This window comes from Oryctolagus cuniculus, chromosome 4 (genome assembly GCF_964237555.1).
Source record: "Oryctolagus cuniculus chromosome 4, mOryCun1.1, whole genome shotgun sequence".
NCBI lineage: Eukaryota > Metazoa > Chordata > Mammalia > Lagomorpha > Leporidae > Oryctolagus > Oryctolagus cuniculus.
In genome coordinates, this window is record NC_091435.1 from 145284758 (window position 1) to 145307417 (window position 22660).

The 22660-nt window shown below is 46.8% G+C and overlaps 1 protein-coding gene across 2 annotated transcripts in view; it reads right to left on the reverse strand.

The window, feature by feature from the left end:
- The window catches only part of PCCB (propionyl-CoA carboxylase subunit beta), a 74398-nt gene that overhangs the window by 26273 nt on the left and 25465 nt on the right, over positions 1–22660 (reverse strand). For both annotated transcript variants that reach the window (XM_051859006.2, XM_051859007.2), the window contains 3 exons: positions 14676–14784; positions 13461–13581; positions 10921–11002 (listed from right to left, as the gene is read on the reverse strand). In XM_051859006.2, the coding sequence (XP_051714966.1) occupies positions 10921–11002; positions 13461–13581; positions 14676–14784 (312 nt within the window). The remainder of the gene's footprint in view (positions 1–10920; positions 11003–13460; positions 13582–14675; positions 14785–22660) is intronic.

The following is a 22660-nucleotide window of genomic DNA, read 5'->3' on the forward strand; positions in this document are numbered from 1 at the left end:
TTCCATATTTATGGATCAGAACAATCAATATCATCAAAATTTCCATACTACCAAAAGCAATTTACAGATTCAGTGCAATACCAATCAAAATACCTAAGACATTCTTCTCAGATATAGAAAAAATGCTGAAATTCATATGGAAACACAGGAGATCCTGAATAGCTAAAGCAATCTTATACAACAAAAACAAAGCTGGGGGCACCACAATACCATATTTCAAGACATACAAAAGGGCAGTTATAATCAAAACACCCTGGTACTGGCAAAACAAAAGTAGATGTGTAGACCAATGGAACAGAATAGAAACTCCAGAAGTCAGTGCATGTGTCTACAACTAACTTACCTGTTTTTTTTTTTTTTTTTTTTTTTTTTTTTTAAGATTTATTTATTTGAGGCCGGCGCCGCGGCTCACTAGGCTAATCCTCCGCCTAGCGGCGCCGGCACACCGGGTTCTAGTCCCGGTCGGGGCTCCGGATTCTGTCCCGGTTGCCCCTCTTCCAGGCCAGCCCTCTGCTGTGGCCAGGGAGTGCAGTGGAGGATGGCCCAGGTGCTTGGGCCCTGCACCCCATGGGAGACCAGGAAAAGCACCTGGCTCCTGGCTCCTGCCATCGGATCAGCGCGGTGCGCCGGCCACATCGCGCTGGCCGCGGCGGCCATTGGAGGGTGAACCAACGGCAAAGGAAGACCTTTCTCTCTGTCTCTCTCTCTCTCACTGTCCACTCTGCCTGTCAAAAAAAAAAAAAAAAAAAAAAAAGATTTATTTATTTGAAAGTCATTGTTACACAGAGAGAGAAAGAGAGGTCTTCCATCCGCTGGTTCACTCCCCAATTGGCCACAATGGTCAGAGCTGAGCTAATCTGAAACCAGGAGCCAGGAGCTTCTTCCGGGTCTCCCACGTAGGTGCAGGGGCCCAAGGACTTGGGCCATCTTCTACTGCTTTCCCAGGCCATAGCAGAGAGCTGGACCAGAAGTGGAGCAGCTGAGACTCAAATGGGTGCCCATATGGGATGCTGGCACAGCAGGGGGCAGCTTTACCCACTATGCCATAGCGCCAGTCCCACCAACTTATCTTTAACAAAGAAGCTAAAACCAATCCCCTGGAGCAAGGACAGTCTTCAACAAATGGTGCTGGGAAAACTGGAGCTCCACATGCAGAAATTTGAAACAAGACTCCTACCTTACACCATACACAAAAAATCCACCCAAAATGAATCAAGTACCTAAATCTACAACCCGATAGCATCAAATTATTGGAGAACATTGGGGAAACTGCAAGACATTAACATAGGCAAAGCCTTCTTGGAAAAGACCCCAGAAGCTCAGGCATTCAAAGCCAAAATTGACAAATGGGATTACATCAAATTGAGGAGTTTCTTTACTGCAAAAGAAGCATTTATCAAAGTGAAGGGGCAACCAACAGAATTGGAGAAAATATCTGCAAACTGTGAAACTGGTAACAGATTAATAACAAGAAATTATAAATAGCTCAAGAAACTCAACAACAACAAAAGAAACAATCCAGTTAAGAAATGGGCAAAGGGCCTGAACAGACATTTTTCAAAAGAGGAAATTCAAATGGCCAACAGACACAGGAAAAAATGCTCAGGATCACTAGCCATCAGGGAAATACAAATCAAAACCACAATGAGGGCCGGTACTGTGGCTTACTTGGCTAATCCTCCACCTGCGGCAACGGCACCCTGGGTTCTAGTCCCGGTTGAGGGGCTGGTTCTGTCCTGGTAGCTCCTCTTCCAGTCCAGCTCTCTGCTGTGGCTCGGGGAAGGCAGTGGAGGATGGCCCAAGTGCTTGGGTCCTGAACCTGCATGGGAGACCAGGACAAAGCACCTGGCTCCTGGCTCCAGATCGGCGCAGCATGCCAGCCACAACACACTGGCCATAGCAGCCATTTGGGGGATGAACCAACAGAAAAAGGAAGACCTTTCTCTCTCTAACTCTGCCTGTCAAAAAAACAAACAAACAAAAAAAACCACAATGAGGTTTCACCTCACGCCAGTTAGAATGGCTTTCATACAGAACTCATCAAACAACAAATGCTGGCAAGGATGTGGGGGAAAAGGTACCCTAAACCACTGCTGGTGGGAATGTAAACTGGTACAGACATTGTGGAAGACAGTATGGAGATACCTCAGAAATCTGAAATATAGACCTACCATATCACCTAGCCATCTCATTCCTGGGAATTTACTCAAACAAAATGAAATGAGCATATGAAAGAGTGATCTGTACCTCCCTGCTTACTGCGGCTCAATTCACAATAGCTAATATATGGAACCAATCCAGATGTCCATCAACTAAAGACTGGATAAAAAATTATGGAATATATACACTATGGAATACTATACAGCAGTAAAAAATAAAATCCTGTCTTTTGCACCAAATTGGGTACAACCAGAAACCATTATACTTAGTGAAATAAGGCAGTCCCAAAAAGACAAACACCTGATCTGTGGTAACTAACAGAGTACCTAAAAGGGAATCTATAGGACTGAAATTGACATTTTCAGATTCGATGATTGTTTACAGACCTTGTCTCAACTGTTGAGGAAGTGTTTTTTTTTTTTTCTTCATAGTATTTGTTTAACTCTTTACTTAGTGTAGGATTAATCTTATGAAGTTAACTGCAAATAGATCTTCATAAAAATTAAGAGTGGGAATAGGAGAGGGAGCAGAAACAAGGGTGGGAGCATGGGCAGGAGGGAGGGTGGGGTGGGAAGAATCACTGTGTTCCTGAATCTGTAGATAGGAAATATATGAAATTTGTGTATCTTCAATATAATTTTAAAAAAAGAATATACAGACAACATAAACAAACCCATAACAAGCAATTAAATTGAAGCAGTAATAAAAAATCTTCCATCAAGGAAAAGTTTGGGACCCAATGGCTTTACTATTGAATTCTGTAAAACATTCAGAGAGGAAGTAACTCCAGTACTCTTCAAACTATTCCAAAATACTGAACAGGATGGTACTCTGCTAAACTCTTTCTGTGAGGCCAGCTTAACTTTGATACCAACACCAAAAACATGATATAAGAAGAAAACTACAAACCTGTATTCTTAATGGACATAGAAGCAATGATTCTCAACAGAATACTAGCAAATCAAATCCAAAACCACATCAAAAAGTTCATACAGCACTATCAAGTGGGATTTATCCCAGAAATGAAAGGGTGCTGCAAAATTCAAAAATCAATAAATGTCATAAATCACATCAATAGAATGATGAACAAAGACCATATGGGCCGGCGCTGCAGCTCACTAGGCTAATCCTCCGCCTTGCGGCGCCGGCACACCAGGTTCTAGTCCCGGTTGGGGCGCCGGATTCTGTCCCGGTTGCCCCTCTTCCAGGCCAGCTCTCTGCTGTGGCCAGGGAAGTGCAGTGGAGGATGGCCCAAGTACTTTGGCCCTGCACCCCATGGGAGACCAGGATAAGTACCTGGCTCCTGCCATCGGATCAGCGCGGTGCGCCGGCCGCAGCGCGCCAGCCATGGCAGCCATTGGAGGGTGAACCAACGGCAAAAGGAAGACCTTTCTCTCTGTCTCTCTCTCTCACTGCCCACTCTGCCTGTCAAAAATAAAAATAAAAATAAAATTAAAAAAAAGACCATATGGTCATCTCAACAGATGCAGAGAAAACATTTGATAAGATTCACCATCCCTTCATGATTAAACACCCTCCACAAACTAGGTATAGAAGGAACATACCTCAAAATTATAAAGAGTATATATCACAAAGCAACAGTCAATATCATACTGAATAGGGGAAAACTGAAATCATTTCCCTTCCGATCTGGAGCAAGACAAGGATGTACACTTTTGCCACCTTTAGTACTGGAAGCTTTAGCAAGAGCAGTTAGAGAGGAGGAAGAAATAAAGACATTAAAATTGGAAAAGAGGAAGTATAATTATCCATGTGTGAAGATGACATGATGTTGTACATGGAGAAACCTAAAATTTCCACCAAAAAGCTGGTAGAACTGATAAACCAATTCAATAAAGTTGCAGGCTACAAAATAATGATGAACTCACAAAAAAAGAGAAATCAACAAAGAAATCCCATTCACAATAGCCACCAAAAAATTCAAGTATTTAGGAATAAATTTAACCAAAGAAGTGAAAGATCTCTATAATGAAAATTATCAAACATTGATGAAAGATCATCAAGGACACAAAAAAATGGAAAGATACTCCTTGCTTATGGATCAGAAGAATCAATATCATTAAAATATCTATACTACCTAAAGCAATTTACAGACTCAGTGCAATCCCTTATCAAAATATCAATGGCATTCTTTACAGAGATATAAAAAAAAATCTTGGGGCCAGCACTGTGATGTAGCAAGTAAAGTTGCTGCCTGAACTGCCAGCATTCCATATGGGCACCAGTTCAAGTCTCGGCTGCTCCACTTCCAATCCAGCTCTCTGCTGTCCCCAGGGAGAGCAGTAGAAGATGGCCCAAGTCATTGGGCCCCTGCATCCGTGTGGGAGACCCAGAGGAGGTTCCTGGCTCCTGCCTTTGGATTGGTGCAGCTCCAGCCATTGCAGCCATCTGAGGAGAGGACCTCCCTCTCTCTGCCTCTCCTTCTCTCTCTGTGTAACTCTGACTTTCAAATAAGTAAATAAATCTTTAATAAGAATAAATAAAAAAAACAGTCCTAAAATTCGAATCACAAAAGACTCAGAATAGCCAAAGTGATCCTGAGCAAGAGAAACCAAGCTGAAGGCATCACCATATCTGATTTCAAAACGTATCACAAAGCTATAGTAATTTAAAAAGTTTGGTAGTGGCATAAAAGCCGACACATAGATCAATGAAACAGAACAGAGAGCCCAGAAATTAATCTACATACATACAACCAATTGATTTTTGACAAAAGTGCCTAGACCATACAGTGGAGTAAGGATTATCTCAACAAGTATGCTGGCAAAACTGTATGTATATATGTAGAAAAATGGAATTAGATCCATATCTCTTGCTATATACAAAAATCAACTCAAGATGGATCAAAGACCTGAGACTATGAGGTTGCTGGAAGAAAGTGTGGAAAAAAACACTCTAAGACATTGGAGGAGAGGACAGCTTCTTGAATGACCCCCACAGCACAGGCAACAAAAGCAAAACTGAACAAATGGGTCTACATCAAACTCAGAAGCTTTTGCACAGCAAAGGAAACAATCAATAGAGTGAAGAGACATCCAACAAAGTGGGAAAAATGTTTGTGAACCATCCATCTGACAAAGGATTAGCATCTTGAATATATCAGCAACTTAAAAACTCAACAACAACAACAAAACCAATCCAGCTGAGAAACAGACAAAGGACATCAATAGACAGTTCTCAAAAAAATACAAGTGGCCAACAAATACACGAAGAATGTTCAACATCACTAACCATCAGGAAAAGGCAAATCAAAACCACAATGAGCTATCACTTCACCCTGTCAGAATGGCTAAAATCCAAAACACAGAGAGTAATGAATGCTGGCGAGGGTGTGGACAAAGGGCAACACTGCTGGAGGGAATGTAAATTAATGCAGCCACTGTGGAAAATGGTGCAGCAATTTCTTAAAAAACTACAAGTAGAGGGGCAGGCACTGTGGAGCAGTAGGTTAATCCTCCGCCTGCGGAGGCATCCCATTTGGGCGCTGGTTCGAGAGCTGGCTGCTCCAATTCCAATCCAGCTCTCTGCTGTGGCCTGGGAAAGCAGTAGAAGATGGCCCAAGTCCTTGGCCCCCTGCACCCATGTGGGGAGACCCAGAGGAAGCTCCTGGTTCTGGATCGGCACAGCTCTGGCCATTGAGGCCAGTTGGGGAGTGAACCATCGGGTGGAGGACCTCTCTCTCTCTCTCTCTCTCTCTCTCTTTCCCTCCCTCCCTCCCTCCCTCTCTCTCTCTCTCTGCCTCTCCTCTCTGTGTAACTTTTTCAAATAAATAAATCTTTAAAAAAAAAAAAAAAGAAGGCTACTTGTTCCAAAAAAAATAAACAAACCCTAGGGTCTTTTTACTTTTTATTTGTTAAACTTCTTATTCAGTGAAGTATTAAGCCTTTTTATAGTAAATTTAAAATGTTATCTCAAAAACTAAAAAAGAAAAGGAAGGAGGGTGTGAGGAAGAGAGAAGAGAATATCATTATGCTCTCAGAACTGTATCTACAAGTCACACTGAATCTGTTAAGAAATAATTGAAAATTTAAAATAAAAAATTTTTAAATAAAGTATTTTGTGTAATTTCTTTTGGAATGTTTTATGAGAATTATTTTTCTTTCCTGGATTTTTTCCTGGTTGGGGGTGGGGGGAGGGTTGGGAAGGGCAGAGGTTGTAATTTAATTCACTTCTTTTCTTTTTTTTTTTTTTTTCTTTTTTTTAATTTGAAAGTCAGAAAGAGATCTCCATCCCAAATGCCCACAACATTTGGCCAGGGTGAGGCCAGGTTAAAGCCAGATGCCAAGAACTTATTCTGGGTCTTCCATCTGAATGAGAGGAACCCACACACTGCTGCCTCCCAGGGTTCATGTTAGCAGGAAGCTGGAACACAGCTGAGCCAAGGCTCCACCCCAGGCACTCTGATAACGGGATGTAGGCATCCCAAGGCAACTTAACTGCTGAGCCAAATACCTGCCCCTCCTTCAATCCTACTGGTTTTTCAGGATATAAATTTTCTCTTGATCACTAGTTTTGTTTTGTTTTTTTTTTTTAAGACTTTTGTTTATTTATTTGAGAGGCAGAGTGACAGAGAGAGGGAGAGACAGGGAGAAAGGTCTTCCATCCCTGGTTCACTCCCCAAATGGCCACAATGGCCGGAGCTGGGCCAATCCGAAGCCAGGAGCCAGGAGCTTCTTTAGGTGCAGTGGCCCACATCCCATAAGAGCCTGTTGTAGGAGTCCAGGCCATTACAGGCACCTGAGGAGTGAACCAGTAGACAGATCTTCTCTCTCAAATCAACAAGTATTTGATAAAAGCACCCTTACCTTTAAATGTGTATACATGTGTGTATACTATTGATATGGAATGTTTTCATTAACTTTTGTTTAGAATTGTCATTTGGCTTGTTTTTCCCCTTTATCCAAGATCTGCTTAACAGAAAATTTCCAGCTTGGAAGTTGTTTTTGTTTACACTACAGACCTCTAGTTTTAAGCAGAGCTGTTCATAATTTTTTTTGCATTATAGAACTTAATGTTTTCATTAAGATGTGGTTAACTTTAGTGAAAGCTCCACTTATTACTTGAGAATAAGATTATTGCCCATTACTAAAGTGTAAAAGTCTGAATCTATTGATTGTTACTGAGGCCTCCTATATCCTGTTTTTGTCCATCTTATTTTGACCTGCTTTGTGCTGACAGTCACTATCTTTAAATCTACCATTATGTGTTTTGCCTCTGTATCCTTATATCCCCTATACATTCTGCTTTAGATAGTGGTTCTATTAATAGTAGCATAGTTTTTTTTTATCCTTTATATCATTGTGAACTGTGGCTTTTCACATCTAAAAATGTCCCTCTTGGGGCCGGCGCTGTGATGTAGGCAGGTAAAGCTGCCGCATTCAGTGCCAGCATCCCATATGGACACAGATTCGAATCCTGGCTGCTCCACTTCTGATCCAGCTCTCTGCCATGGCATAGGAAAGAAAGCAGTGGAAGATGGCCCAAGTCCTTGAGCCCCTGTACCTGTGTGGGAGACCTGGAAGAAGCTCCTGGCTTTGGATTGGTGCAGCTCTGGCCATTGTGGCATATTGGAGAGTGAACCAGCAGATGGAAGACCTCTCTCTCTCTTTCTCTCTCTGCCTCTCCTTCTCCGTGTAACTCTGACTTTCAAATAAATAAATATATCTTTAAAAATAAAAAAGTCCCTCTTCGTCATGGTTAATACTTGAATGTTACTTTGATCAATATTAGGGTCACAAACACCGCTACATCACTGTGTCAACTCTCAGGGTTTACCTCTGACCCTTCTTTCCAGCCTTTCTTAATCCCTTTAGGTGTCTCTGGCATACTGCATTTGGTTGGTCTTATTTGGGGCCAAATTCAACACCTTTTTCTTTTAAAAATCAATTAACCCCATTCATGTTTATCAGTATACAGACATCTTTTTTTCTGTCTTCTATTTATAAATTACTATATGCACCCTGTTATACTTATTTATGCCACGTTTACTGTTATTTAGGAAGGTCGGTATTTTTGGTCTAGTGGTTACCTTTGTAATTAAGTGGTGTGTTTTTAGTGATACCACTGACTCACACCCACCAACCAGTGCTGTCTTCCATCTCCTCCCATGTTCCAGGAGCATTTTTTTCGACAACTAAACATAACATTTTAGGTTATCCTCTACCTTCACCTGTTTTATTCTTATTATAATTATGTGTACAAGTATTTTTAAAGTTAATTCATGTATTTGAAAGTCAGAGATAGAGAGAGAGAGGAAGAGACAGAGAGAAAGATATTCTGTCCACTGGTTCACTCCCCAGATGGCCACCACAGCTAAGGCTGGGTCAGGGAGAAGCCAGGAGCCAGAATTCCAGCCTGGTCTCCCACAGGTACTTGGGCCAGCACCTGCTTCCTCCCAGGCTCATCAGCAAGAAGCTGAATCAGAAGCACTGAGCAGCCAGGACCTAATCCAGGCACTCCACTATGGGGCCCAGGCATCCCAAGCAATGGCTTAACCCACTGGGCCCCAGTGCCCACCCCAGAACACAAGTACTCAGTCATCACAATCAGCCCTTTGGCTTAAATGTTCTCAGTCTCCTTTTGGTTGGATGAAGCTCATTCGTTAGTAGATACCTCAAGACAGACCTGGGAATACAAAATTCCCTCCAGTCTTTGAGATCTGAAACTAGTTGTCTATAGTCCTGAAAGACGCGGGCCAGCTGGGCCACACATAAAATCCTTGGTTGCAGACCACACTTGATCCTCTTCAATGGGCTTTTCTTGATGCCTCATTTTCTGTGTTTCTTCTAAAGACGCCTGATGACCTTGTGAGTTACTTGATCTTTTTACCTGCACATCCTGGATATTTCTGTGTCATTGAAAAACCTGATAGTTATATTTGGGTATCTTCTCAAGTTTGATCATTCTGGGTCACTTTTCCTGTGTGCTCATTATATAGACCTGGGTCTTACTTTATTTTGGAATGGTTTCTTGGATTACAGCTTTAAATATTAATTCCGCCTCAGTAATTTTTCTTTTTCTAACACTCCAATTATATACTTTTTAGTCTTCTTTGCCTCTCTCCCATTATACCTCACTCTTTTCTGATACTTGTTTTAACTAATCATTTTTATTAGATGTATTTTCATTTAATTTTTAGTCGGCAACTTAAAGTTGCATATACAAAAGATACAACATGGTGCTTGGGTGTCTGTGTGTAGTGTGCAATGATTCAATCTATTGAATATCCATTGTCTGAGGTTTTTTTTTTTTTTTTTTGAGGAGAACACAAAGTCTACTTTTACTTTCTCATGTTTTTTTATATTTAGATTATTTGTTTTTATTGACATAATAATTGTACATATTTATGGGGTTTCTCATAATATTTTTATTTTGGTTATTCCCCCACATCTCTTCAGTGCTCCTAATTAAGTTTTAACTCAAATACCTTATCCATTGCACACCTTATAATCATCATTTCTGATATGATCATCTCCCCTTTCATTTTCTTAATTCAGTCACCTCTCACTACTTCCTCCTGTCTTCTCTACATTCTGTCATTAGTCTGTGAATGTTTTTACTTTCGTAACCTGAGGCGAGGAGAGACCACCTGCTTCACAATGTACTTCTACACGGAAGGGCATTTCAGCCACTCAAATGTTTCATTCTCGATTTTTGTTCTCTTATTCTAGTAGCTGGATATAAATGAAAACTACTTGTATCTCTGCATTTTGTGGACGAGGTTGGCAGTTTCTGAGAGTGAACAAGATTCCTAGTTCAAGAGCACCCTCTTCTGTCAGTAGAGCAAAGTGCAGTTTGGTTAATGGCCGGATTTGGGGAGGGTGGTGGGGAAGGGGGGAGCCTGTTCCTCTCGCTGAGGAATGAGGAATCCCTGTCTGGGTTGTCTCCAGGAAGGAAATGGCCAAGTCATCTGATCAGAGCGGGAAATGGAGAATGAGGTTGGGGTGGAGTCCGGTTGTAGGAAAACTCAGAAAGAACAAAGTGCTTTGCCCGTAGGACAAAGAATTTACCAAATTCAACCGAAGCCCAGAGAGGCACACTGAGGGTCTGACTAGGGCAGGAATGGCGCTCTGGGGCTCTCCTCTGGCAGCCACAGGCCCCATGGGCAACATCTGCATGGATGGCTGAAGCCTTCGAACAGGGACAGGGCTTTGCAGGGATATTGGTGATAAAAATTTACGTGATGCACCTTTCGCCTTATTCACAAGCGCTTTTCTGGACCTAAAGAAAGACAATGGCCATCTACAGACCTCCGCAGTTTGCCTAATAGTGTCCAGGAACCTGCTGCACCACGAAATGAATTCAAATGGCTCCTATCCTATTGGATACCCATGTGTGTGTGCACATAAACACAAAAACACAAACACACACCCTGACCCCCTCACAAAATGCCCTGTGTCCTCTTCCTCCAGAAAGACAAAACGACCTCTGGGCTTAAAGCCCTCAACAGAGGAAGCCACCGAAGGTCACCCTGGCCTCACTCTAGACTCCCAGGACATGGTCCCTAATCTGTGGACCCCAGTGTCTTCTAGGGACCCCTAAGCTCTACTGGCCCACTGTCTCCTCCTCCGTCCAGCCCCTCAGTCCAGGTGAACCCTGAGCTCTTCCCAGAACACACTTCCTGGTGGCCTCTGGTCCTGTGTGCCCCCCCGTGTCCCACCTGTGTGGCCTGGCATCAGGACCTGGGGGCCCGTGAATGGCTGCACGAGGACAAACACGACAGGGAACTGTGGCACTTACGGAATGTACGATGTCCACCATGTCGTAGGCCTTGGTAGATTCCAAAGGGACAACTGTGTCAAGCTCAGGAACCAGGCGGTCACTTTAGGTAGAAAAGAGGCAGACGGAGTCAACAAGGGAAGAGCCAGTTACCTGCTGGGGGTGGGGGTGGGAACCGAAATGGCGGAGACTCATCTCATGGGAACTGGGAAAGTTGTGCACTGATGGATTTGCAAAGCACTCCTACCAGGGAATCATTCCTTTGTGACCACCGCATTAAGCTGCACCTGAGCCCGAGCCCAATCCCAATCCCAATCCCAAAGATTTCCAGTTTCCTTTGAAAGAAAAAGTGAGCTTGTTCTCTGGATTATCTTCACTGATTCTCTCTGACTACTTCCTACATTTTAGAGACTGTACGGGATGCTAAAGGACATTGTAATGAACAAGACATGGAGACATGGCCATGGATGATCCCAATCCAACTCCGTAAAACATGAAAAACTGGGGCCAGTGCTGTGGCATAGTAGGCTAAGTCTCTGCCTGTGGCACCAGCATCCCATTTGGGTACCAGTTTGAATCCTGACTGCTCCACTTCTGATGCAGCTCTCTGCAATGGCCTGGGAAAGCAACAGAGGATGGTCCAAGTCCTCGGGCCCCTGCACCCACGTGGGAGACAGGAAGAGGCTCCTGGCTACTGGCTTCAGATAGGCTCAGCTCCGGCCATTGTGGCTATTTCAGGAATGAACCAGCAGATGTAAGACTTTTCTCTCTGCCTCTCCCTCTCTCTCTGTAACTCCATCTCTCAAATAAATAAATAAAATTAAAAAAAAAAAAAAAAAAAAAACCATGGGCCGGCACCATGGCTCACTTAGCTAATTCTCCACTGCGGTGCCAGCACCCCAGGTTCTAGTCTCAGCTGGGGCGCCGGATTCTGTCCCAGTTGCTCCTCTTCCAGTCCAGCTCTCTGCTGTGGTCCGGGAGTGCAGTGGAGGATGGCCCAAGTACTTGGGTCCCTGCACCTGCATGGGAGACCGGGAGGAAGTACCTGGCTCCTGGCTTTGGATCAGCATAGTGTGCCCACCATGGTGACCATCTTGGGGTGAACCAACGGAAGGAAGACCTCTCTCTCTGTCTTTCTCTCACTGTCTATAACTCTTTCTGTCTCTCTCTCTCACTGTCTAACACTGCCTGGCAAAAAATTTTTTAAAAATAAATAAATAAATAAATAATAACAAAAAAACATGAAAAATTAATGAACAAGAACTCAAAAACGCCAAGTCAGAGCTCTGCAGAAACCGCTGGGCGTCCCCACCCCCTGCTGCGAGGCTGGCCTGCTGGAGCGCCTCTAAGGAGCAAAGCTGCAGCCCCGGGCGGAGTCACTGTGGGCCAGGCAGTGTGCACGGCCCCCAACACTCCCGCCATGCTGTGTCCAAGAGGTTCGGGAGGGAGGCTAGGCCAGAGCCCGCTCCTACCTGCAGGACGACGCGGCATCGGTCACCACTCTCCAACAGGCTCCTGTCCCTTCCCAACTCGTGTGGGTGGCCAGGGCTACTCTGATCCTGAGAGGGGCACTCGGGCTGGGGTTTGGCCTTGGGGCCCCAAAAAGCCCAATCTCACGGACAGCTTTCTCTGTACTGGGCACAGCCCTGTATGGTGAAGAAAGTCCTGCCACACTTTTCCTTTGCCGCTGCCACCTGGGGCCTCCCTGGAACCTGCAGATGAGGAAAGGCTGGGCCAAAGCAGCCCCTCCGTCCCCCTCCAGGGCTGTCTGAGAAGCTCGCAAGAGCTCCAGATGTGTGGATGCGCAGGAAAGGAGGCCGTGCCCACAACTGTGAGCGCTGCCAGCAACCTCCCCTCACTGGTGTGTGCCCAGAGGAGTGGGGGAGCGGCAGGTAAAGGGGAGCCCAGTCAGAGCCCCATGCCAAAGACGGGGTAGTGGCTAAAACGGCTCCTTCCTGAGGCATTCAATTCCCAGTCCCTTCTGCAGAAGAGAGCCCAAGCAAGGGAGCATGGATGCATCTAACCTGGAGAGCAAACAAATGCAACAGGCAGAGAGAGCAACAGCAGGCCCCCAGCTGGGCGTCCGTTTATGCTGTCGCACCCCCTGCATCAGATGGCGACCCCAACAATAAGAGGGAAGGTCCTCACGAGGCAGCCAGCAACACACCCTTCTCGGACAGTGCCCCAGGCCCCGGCCACGAGCAGTGTACATAAACCCGTTCCCTTAGGGACAGGCGGTTTGCACCTGCACATTTTACTTCTTTCACGTCAGCACACAAAAAGACTTCAATCTCCATCTCTGGACAGCTCAAGTCTCTTAGCAAAAGTTTGTATTGTTTTAATTTGCTTTCTGCTCCAAAAGCTGATCAGAAGTAGAAAGTGAATAAAATCACCTTTCTTTGCTCCTGTGCCCTCCCCAACCCTGGGATCCACACTGACCACCCACCCACTAGCTGCTCCAAACCACCCAACGGGGGCAGAGGCCAGAGGTCCTGTCAGGACGCAGGGGCCGGGCACGGGCAAGCCATCCTGAAAAGAGAAAGTGCCGGGCCGCAACCCACCTGGGGTCGTGGCACTCGCGGATGGGAGCCGGGTCCTGATTGCTGAGCGGGAGGAAGTTGAAGAACTCTCGGAGATTACACAAGGCGTCCACGTCATTTTCAAAAGCTCTGTGGGCCACACCTGAGAAAACACAAGGAGGAGACGATGGGCCAGCTTGCCAGCGGGCCTGGAGATACTGCCTCTTGTCCTCCAGCCACCGCCCCTGCTCGCGGCCCCCTGCTCCACGCCCTGTGCCGAGAACAGAACATTCACACCACCCTGCTGTGGCTGACCTGCGACTTCCCTCTGCCCTGCACCTGTGCTCTGCAGCCTCGCTGGGCCGGGCTGAAGCCACGAGCCCTGAACTCCACTTGGGTTCCCCACGTGGCTGGCAGGGACCTAAGCACTGGAGCCATCACCTGCTGCCTTCCGGGATGCCCGCTGGCAGGAAGCCGGACAGGAGGCAGAACCGCGGAGGCTTGAAGCAGGCTCTCCAGTAGGGGATGCAGGGGTCCTACAGGCTGGGTGTTTTGGGGTGTGTGTGTGTGTGTGTGTGTGTAACTCATTTTGAAAGACAGAGTCACACAGAGAGATTGATCTTCCATCTGCTGGTTCATTCCCCAAATGGCAGCAACAGCCAGGGCTGGGCCAGGTCACAGCCAAGAGCCTGGAGCTCTATCAGGGTCTCCCAGATGTACGGCAGCGTCCAAGTACTTGGGCCGTCTTCTGCAGCCTCCAGTGGACGGAAGACCTCTCCCTCTCCCTCTCCCTCTCCTTCTCCCTCTCCCTCTCTCTGTGTAACTCTGCCTTTCAAATAAATAAATCTTTTCAAAAAAAAGAAAGAAAAGAAGTCAGTCACAGAGGTCACATGTTGTAGGATTCATTTACATGAAATTTCCACACAACTGAGAAACCACAGAAATGAGGAAGAGCCTGGAGACTGCCTGGAGTGGGAGGACTTGGGGGGCAGCGGGGAACGACCGCCGGGGAGCACAGGCTTCCTTTTGGGAGGAAAAGGTACTTCAACGAGTACCCAAGCATTAATAACAGCCCAGCCACTTGTTTTCGTAAGTTTCAGATCCTAAATGCACTTAGAGCTCTCTGTCCAATTCATACGCAGCCTTCCCAAACAAGTTCTGCCAGTTAGACGATACTTATTAAAACTGCCACCATTCTCTTCAGCAATGGCCTCTTCTCAGTGTGTGCAAACAGCTAGGTCAACCTCGGGCTCTCACCTGACATGGTGGTGTGGGTCTTGGCACCGCCCAGCTCCTCCTGGGTGACATCCTCATTTGTGACAGACTTCACAACATCAGGGCCAGTGATGAACAGGTAGGAGGTGTCCTGAAATCAGAGATTTCCCAAACAGTCTGTCTCGGAGCCCCAGAGCTGCCCAAAGCCTTAGAGCTCACTCAACCAAGAAGACAAAGACAGGGAAGGCACTGACACAGTGGCATAGCCAGGCTGGGATGCACCTCAAAGACAGAAGACTACACGGTCAAGTTTCCCTTGACTTTGCCATCTAGCTTTTTTTTTTTTTCTTTTTTTTTTTTGCAACTGGTTGCATGGTTCTATTTTCGGTAAATTAACTTGCAGCGCGGGTAGCATCTCAGGGTCATTCATCTGTGAACACAGCGGTTGATGGACCTTGCTCAGAGCCTGCGGCGCACCCCCGCTTTTCTGAGCACTCCACGGCAGCGTGCCATTAACGCCCAGGCACTGTCAGCACCCTCGCTCACAAACTGGGATAAAGGAGGCACCAAGATGGCGTGCCACTGGCCCCCTGCAAATGCAGCCGTGGACACGACAATCCTCTATGTGAGGAGAGGGCGACTCTGAAAGCTCACTTTCTAATCTACAGATAACAAAGGCATGCGGTAAAACACAGTCGCTAAAGGAGATTCAGAAGAAAGTACGTCCATATCCCAGCCCCTAGTTCCAGCCCTCTACCTCCCTTCCTCAAAGGCAACCACTGTCAGTTTCCTGTCTCTCCTAAGACATCCACGTGTAAATCAACATTTGTGCATGCACGTACACACAATACCCTTTTATTTTCTAATATAAACATTTTCTTTAAAAAAAAAAAAAAGATTTATTGGCCAGCGCCGTGGCTCACTAGGCTAATCCTCCACCTAGCGGTGCCGGCACACCGGGTTCTAGTCCCGGTCAGGGCGCCGGATTCTGTCCCGGTTGCCCCTCTTCCAGGCCAGCTCTCTGCTATGGCCAGGGAGTACAGTGGAGGATGGCCCAAGTGCTTGGGCCCTGCACCCCATGGGAGACCAGGAGAAGCACCTGGCTCCTGCCTTCGGATCAGCGCGGTGTGCCGGCCGCAGCGGCCATTGGAGGGTGAACCAATGGCAAAGGAAGACCTTTCTCTCTGTCTCTCTCTCACTGTCCACTCTGCCTGTCAAAAAAAATTTTTTTTAAATAAAAAAAGATTTATTTATTTATTTGAAAGTTAGAGTTACACAGAGAGAGGAGAGGCAGAGAGAGAGAGAGAGAGAGAGAGAGAGAGAGAGAGGTCTTCCATCCACTGGTTCACTCCCCAATTGGCCACAACGGTCAGAGTTGTGCTGATCCAAAGCCAGGAGCCAGGAGCTTCATCCGGGTCTTCCCACACGGTGCAGGGGCCAAACGACTTGAACCATCTTCCACTGCTTTCCCAGGCCACAGCAGAGCGCTCCAGCTCGAGGAGGGGAGAGGGGACTCTAACCGGTGCCCATATGGGCTGCGGGCACTGCAGCCAGTGGCTTTCCCTGCTACGCCACAGCAGCAGCCCCAATATAACATTTTCTAACGGTGTCCTATACGCGTTATTCTTAAATTTGGCTTTTTAACATAATACTCTAGTTTGAAGAGCTCATTCCTTATCAGTATATCATGCAGCATCATTTACTGGTCACCTGCTGATGTCATTGACTTGTGTCCACCATTGTGCTAAGTCTGCAACAAATGTCTAACCGCAGTCCTCCCTGCAGACTCACTGTCCGTGTCCTTCACCTATTCTTCTAATGGATAACTGGCACTTATATACCAAGAAAGTCAGTCCTCAGCCAATGATGGGATGTGGCCGTCTTTTACAGTCCCCTGGTGGGGACTTGCTGGAGGACGTCTACCCAGGCTCCCTCCCCGCACGAACACTTCTGGCCGAATGCTCACAGCAGCATTAGGTGTTCATAGCAGCTAAAAAACTGGGAGCAGAGGACTTCCAGTTTCCAGTCCGGCACGTAAGCAGCTGGAAGTGGATGCTGTGTCCCCACAAACGAAAAGCTGGACAAATGGAAAAATCCGCCGCTCTCAGGCCACCAGAGAGCTGCGGTCACAGGGCAAAGCCAGCGAACTGCGGCTTGTCGGACCAGAACCCTGAGAACAAACCTCCCCAGGCCCAGGGAAACCCTCCCCGAGGCAGCGCAGGCCGAAGCTCACAAACAGCTGGAGGCTCCCTGGGGACAGGGAAACTCCAAGGAAGCCCAGTCACTGCGCCCGCCTCCGTGTTTGAGTTCTGACCTCAGGAGTTTCACCCGAGGCCCAAGGTGACCCTCAGGGAATCGTCAGAGAACAATCCCTCCAGCTCCAGCGCGAGGGGGGAGGGGCCGCTCTGGTTCTGAAACGCTCCAGAACAGTCTGTTCTTAAGCTCTGCCCCCAGGAGAGACCCTTGAACCACACAGCCTCATCTGCTGCTGCCTTGCCACACGTGACACCAACGCCGCCAGCTCTAGTTTTCCAGGAAAAACGAGAGAAATGTGCCCTCCTGTGCACTCTTACTATCCTTTTTCTTTTTTCAAGATGTATTTATTTTATTTGAAAGGCAGAGACACAGCAAGAGAAGGGGGAGAACTAAGGTGGGGGGGGGGGAATATCTTCCATCCACTGATTCACTCCCAAATGGCCACTACAGCCAGGGATGGGCCAAGACCCAGGATCTCCTTCCAGGTCTCCCATGCGGGTGCAGGGGCCCCAGCACTTGGGCCATTTTCCTCTGCTTTTCCAGGTGCATTAGCAGGGAACTGGATCGGAAGTGGAGCAGCCAGGACTCAAACCAGCACCCATATGTGATGCTGACACTGCAGAAGGCAGCTTTACCTTCCACGCCACGGTGCCGGCCCCTCTGGCTGTCCTATCCCGCCAAAGGGGGAGCCATCGAAAAGCGTGCATGCTCTGGTCTCAGAATCAGCCCTTAAGGCATTCGGATCCAGCTAAAAAGCCCATGAGAGTATTTCAGGCATGGAAAGCTAAGACACTCTGGCAAAAAAAAAAAAAACCTAAATGACAGATCTCTGTGAGTGAGGTGAGTGAGAACCCAGCTGAAAGAACGGGCCATCAAAGAAGGAGGTACCTTTCTCTGAAGGGAGGAGAGAACTTCCACTTTGACTATGACCTTGTCCAAATATGATCAGGGCTGGCGAACTCAAGAGGCTTCCATAGCCTTGACAACTCATGACAAGAGCCGCGGTGATTACTGACACCATAAATAAGAGTGCCAATTGTTAAATCAACAATGGGAGTCACTGTACACTTACTCCTCATGTAGGATCTCTGTCCTTAATGTGTTGTACTATGTGTATTAACAGTATAACTAGTATTCAAACAGTACTTATACTTTGTGTTTCTGTGTGGGTACAAACTGTTGAAATTTTTACTTACTATATACTAAATTGATCTTCTGTATATAAAGATTAAAAAAAAAAAAAAGCATGCATGAAGTTCAGAATCCAGAGGCCCAGGCTCACTAAGTGACTAAGAGCTACTCACACGACTACGGCTCACTCCTCCTCCCCCACACCTTCCACGTTACCCAGGGCCCATGTATGCCAACTTGGGCTACCAAGAAAAAGTTATAAAACATATTGAAAGGCAAAAAAGCAGAGTTAGGAAAGGCATAGCAAGCATCAGAATCAGATACGGCAGAGATGCTAGAATTAACAGATCACGAATCTGAAACGACTATGGCGATTAAGACGCCAAAGGCTCCCTACAGACAAAGCAGACAGCATGTAAGAACAGATGGGCAAAGCAGGCAGAGGGATGCAAATCCTGAGAGAGCCAAAAAGAGACACCAGAGACCAAAAGCGCTGTCGCAGAAGGGAAGCCTGCCTTTGCTGTGCTTACTGCAGACGGGGCTCGGCTCGGGAAAGAAGTCTGTGGGCTCGAGGGTATCTCACAGATCACCAAAACTGGAAAGCACAATGAGACTCGAGCGGATACACACAGAGTATCTGGACTTGGGGGACAGCTCCGCAAGGTGCAACACACACACAAGGGGAACCCTAGCAGGAGCGGAAACAAACGCACAGAATACTGCAAACAGCAATGCTGAGAATCTCCCCCAAATCGTCAGACAGCAAGTCCAGCCAACACTGAACAACATAAAAGTCACAGGGGCCGGCGCTGTGGCAAAGCGGGTAAAGCAGCAGCCTGCGGGCAAAGCCACCGCCTTGGGTGCTGGCATTCCATGTGGGTGCCAGTTCAAGTCCCAGCTGTTCCACTTCTGATCCAGCTCTCTGCTGTGGCCTAGGAAAGCAATGGAGTTGGCCCAAGTCCTTGGGCCCCTGTATCCAGCTGGCAGGACCCAGAAGAAGCTCCTGGCTCCTGGCTTTAGATCAGCTCAGCTCCGGCTGTTGAGGTCACCCAGGGAGTGACCCAGCGGATGGAAGACCTCTCTCTCTGTCTCTCCCTCTCTCTGTAACTCTGTCTTTCAAATAAATAAAACAAACTTTAAAAAAAAAAAAAAAGTATAGGCCAGCGCCACAGCTCACTAGGCTAATGCTCTGCCTGCATTAGGTTCTAGTCCCGGTTGCTCCTCTTCCAGTCCAGCTCTCTGCTGTGGCCCAGGAGGGCAGTGGAGGATGGCCCAAGTGCTTGGGCCCCTGCACCCACGTGGAAGACCAGGAGGAAACACCTGGTTCCTGGCTTCAGATCAGCATAGATCCGGCCATGGCAGCCATTTGGGGGTGAACCAACGGAAGGAAGACCTTTCTCTCTCTCTCACTGTCTAACTCTATCTGGCAAATAAATAAATAAAAACAGGAACAAAGAACAAAGGCAACAAATGAAAAACAACAAACAACTATATCAATAATCACATACCAATGGTCTAAATGCATCGGGTTTTTTTTTAAGATTTATTTATTTATTTGAAAGGCAGAGTTATAGAGACAAGAGTGAGATCTTCCATCTGCTGGTTCACTCCCCAAATGGCTGCAATGGCCAGAGCTAGGCCAGTCCAAAGCCAAGAGCAAGGAGCTTCTTTCAGGTCTTCCACATGGTGCAGGAGCCCAAGCACTTCAGCCATCTTCTGCTGCTTTCCCAGGTGCATTAGCAGGGAGCCAGATCAGAAGAGGAGCAGCCGGGACACCAACTGGCACCCATATGTGATGCCAGCACCACAAGCAGTGGCTTTACCCGCTATGCCACAGCGCCAACCCCTAAAAGCATCAATTTTAAAAAATGGATTGTCAGAGTGGATTAAGAAGCAAGACCCAGAGGCCAGAGCTGTAGCACGGCAGGTAAATGGCACTGGCATCCATATGGGTATCAGTTTGAGTCCAAGCTGCGCCATTTCTGATTCAACTTCCTGCCAGTGCTCCTGGGAAAGCAGCAGACTATGGCCCAAGTACTTGGGCTGCTGCCACACATGCGGAAGACCAGGACAGAGTCCCTAGCTCCTGGTTTCAGCCTGGCCCAGCCCTGACTGTTACGGCCATTTGTGGGGTGAACCAGCAGAGGAAAATCAATTTCTCTCTCTCTCTCTCCCCCCATCTCTCTCTCCCTCCCCTCCCTCCCTCTCTCCCTCTTCCCTCCCCCCTTTCACTCCACCTTTCTTTTTTTTTTTTTTTAAGATTTATTTTATTTATTTGGCAGGCAGAGTTACAGAGAGAGGCAGAGACAGAGAGAGAAGTCTTCCATCTGATGGTTCACTCCCCAACTGACCGCAACAGCCGGAGCTGCGCTGATCTGAAGGCAGGAGCCAGGAGCTTCCTCCAGGTCTCCCACGCGGGTGCAGGAGCCCAGGGATCTTCTACTGCTGTCCCAGGCCACAGCAGAGAGCTGGATCGGAAGAGGAGTAGCCAGGACTAGAATCCTGGCACCCATATGGGATGCCGGTGCTTCAGGCCAGGGCGTTAACCCACTGAGCCACAGCACCGGCCCCACTCCACCTTTCAAATAAATAAATAATTCTTAAAAAAAAAAAAAAAAAAAAAAAAAAACAGGCCACCCATGTTGTGATGCTGGTTTGTGTCCCAGCTGCTCTACTTCCTATCCAACTCCCTGCTAATAGCCTGGGAAAAGCAGCAGAATAAGGCCCAAGTGTTTGGGCCCCTGCCACCCATGCGGGAGACCCGCAGGAAGCTCCTGACTTGGGCCTAGCTCAGCCCTGGTGATTATAGTTATGGAGGTGGGGGAGTGAAGAAGCAGATGGAAGACATTCTCTCTGTGTGTCTCTCTCTCTCTCTCTCTCTCATACCCTCTCTCCCTCTCCCCTCCCCACTTTGAAAATAAAGAAATAATTCTTTAAAAAGTAAACATAGCATAGATTGATTAAAAGTAAATGTATGGAGAAAGATAACATTAACCAAAAGAAACCAGGAATAGTTATAGTAAATTCAAACATTGCACACTTCAGACCGAATTAGTTAGAGATAAAGAAGAATACCATATAACAGTAAAGGACTCAGTTCTCCAAAAAGACATAACGCTTCGCGTGCATATACCTAACACCGTAGTGTCACAGTAGCATGAGCAAGCACTGATAGAACCACAAAGATAAACAAGTAATTCCTCAACAGACCTCCATCAAAAAATGGACAGATCCATCAAGGAGAAAAATTAGTAAAGACCCATGGGTAAAAATCCACAACACCATCAATTAACTGGACATGACGAACATCTACAGATCTCTTCACCCAACAACAGAGCATACATTCTTCTCAAGAACCCATGGAACATTCACCAAGACAGACCACATCTTGGCTCATAAAACACATCTTAATTTAAAAGAACAGAAGTCATCCAATGTCTTCCCTCAGACCACAGTGGAATTAAACTAGCTATCAGTAACAGCTGGAAAATCCCAAAATACTTGAAAGGGAAACAACATGCTTTTACATGACACATGGGTCAAAGAAGAAACATCTTAAGGGCCAGTATCATGATGTAGCAGGTAAAGCCTCCAGCTGCAAGCCAGCATCCCATATGGGCTCCAGTCTGTGTCCCGGCTGCTCCACTACCAATCCAGCTCCCTGCTAATGTGTCTGGGAAAGCAGCAGAAGACGGCCCAGGAGTTTGGGCCCTGCACCCACGTGGGAGACCTGGACAAAGCTCCTGGCTCCTGGCTTTGGCCTGGCCCAGCCCTGGCTATTGCAGCCATCTGAACAGTGAACCAGCATATGGGGGATCTCTGTATCTCCCTCTCTCTGTAACTCTAACTTTCAAATAAATAAGTCTTTAAGAAAGAAAGAAAAAAAAAAGAAAAAATAAGAAATCTCTTAAAAAATTAAAAAATAATTTGAACTAAGAAAATTAAAGTACAAAAAAATCTGTGGGATGCAGCAAAAGCAATACGTGGAAGGAAATTTACAGCACTGAATGCATATACTAGAACAGAAGAGAAATCAAGAAAGTAATCCCTCTACTTTAGGAAATTTCAAAAACAGAAAATTAAACCCAAAGTAAGATGAAGAAAAGAAATAATAAAGGCCGGTGCCGCGGCTCAGTAGGCTAATCCTCCGCCTTGCGGCACCAGCACTCCGGGTTCTAGTCCCAGTCAGGGCGCCGGATTCTGTCCCGGTTGCCCCTCTTCCAGGCCAGCTCTCTGCTGTGGCCAGGGAGTGCAGTGGAGGATGGCCCAGGTGCTTGGGCCCTGCACCCCATGGGAGACCAGGAGAAGCACCTGGCTCCTGGCTTCGGATAGGCGCGGTGCACCGGCCGCAGCGCACCAGCAGCGGCCATTAGAGGGTGAACCAACAGCAAAAGGAAGAAGACCTTTCTCTCTGTCTCTCTCACTGTCCACTCTGCCTGTCAAAAAAAAAAAATAATAAGAAGAAATAATAAAAACTAGAGATGACATAGAAAATCAATGGGGGAGGGGGTGGGGAAGGCGCATAAATCAAAGGCTGATCTTTGAAAAAGATCAACAAAATCACTACTAAACCTCTAGCTAGGATAAATAAGAAAAAAATCTAAGACAGCTTACTAATAACACTGTAGATGTACAGCACA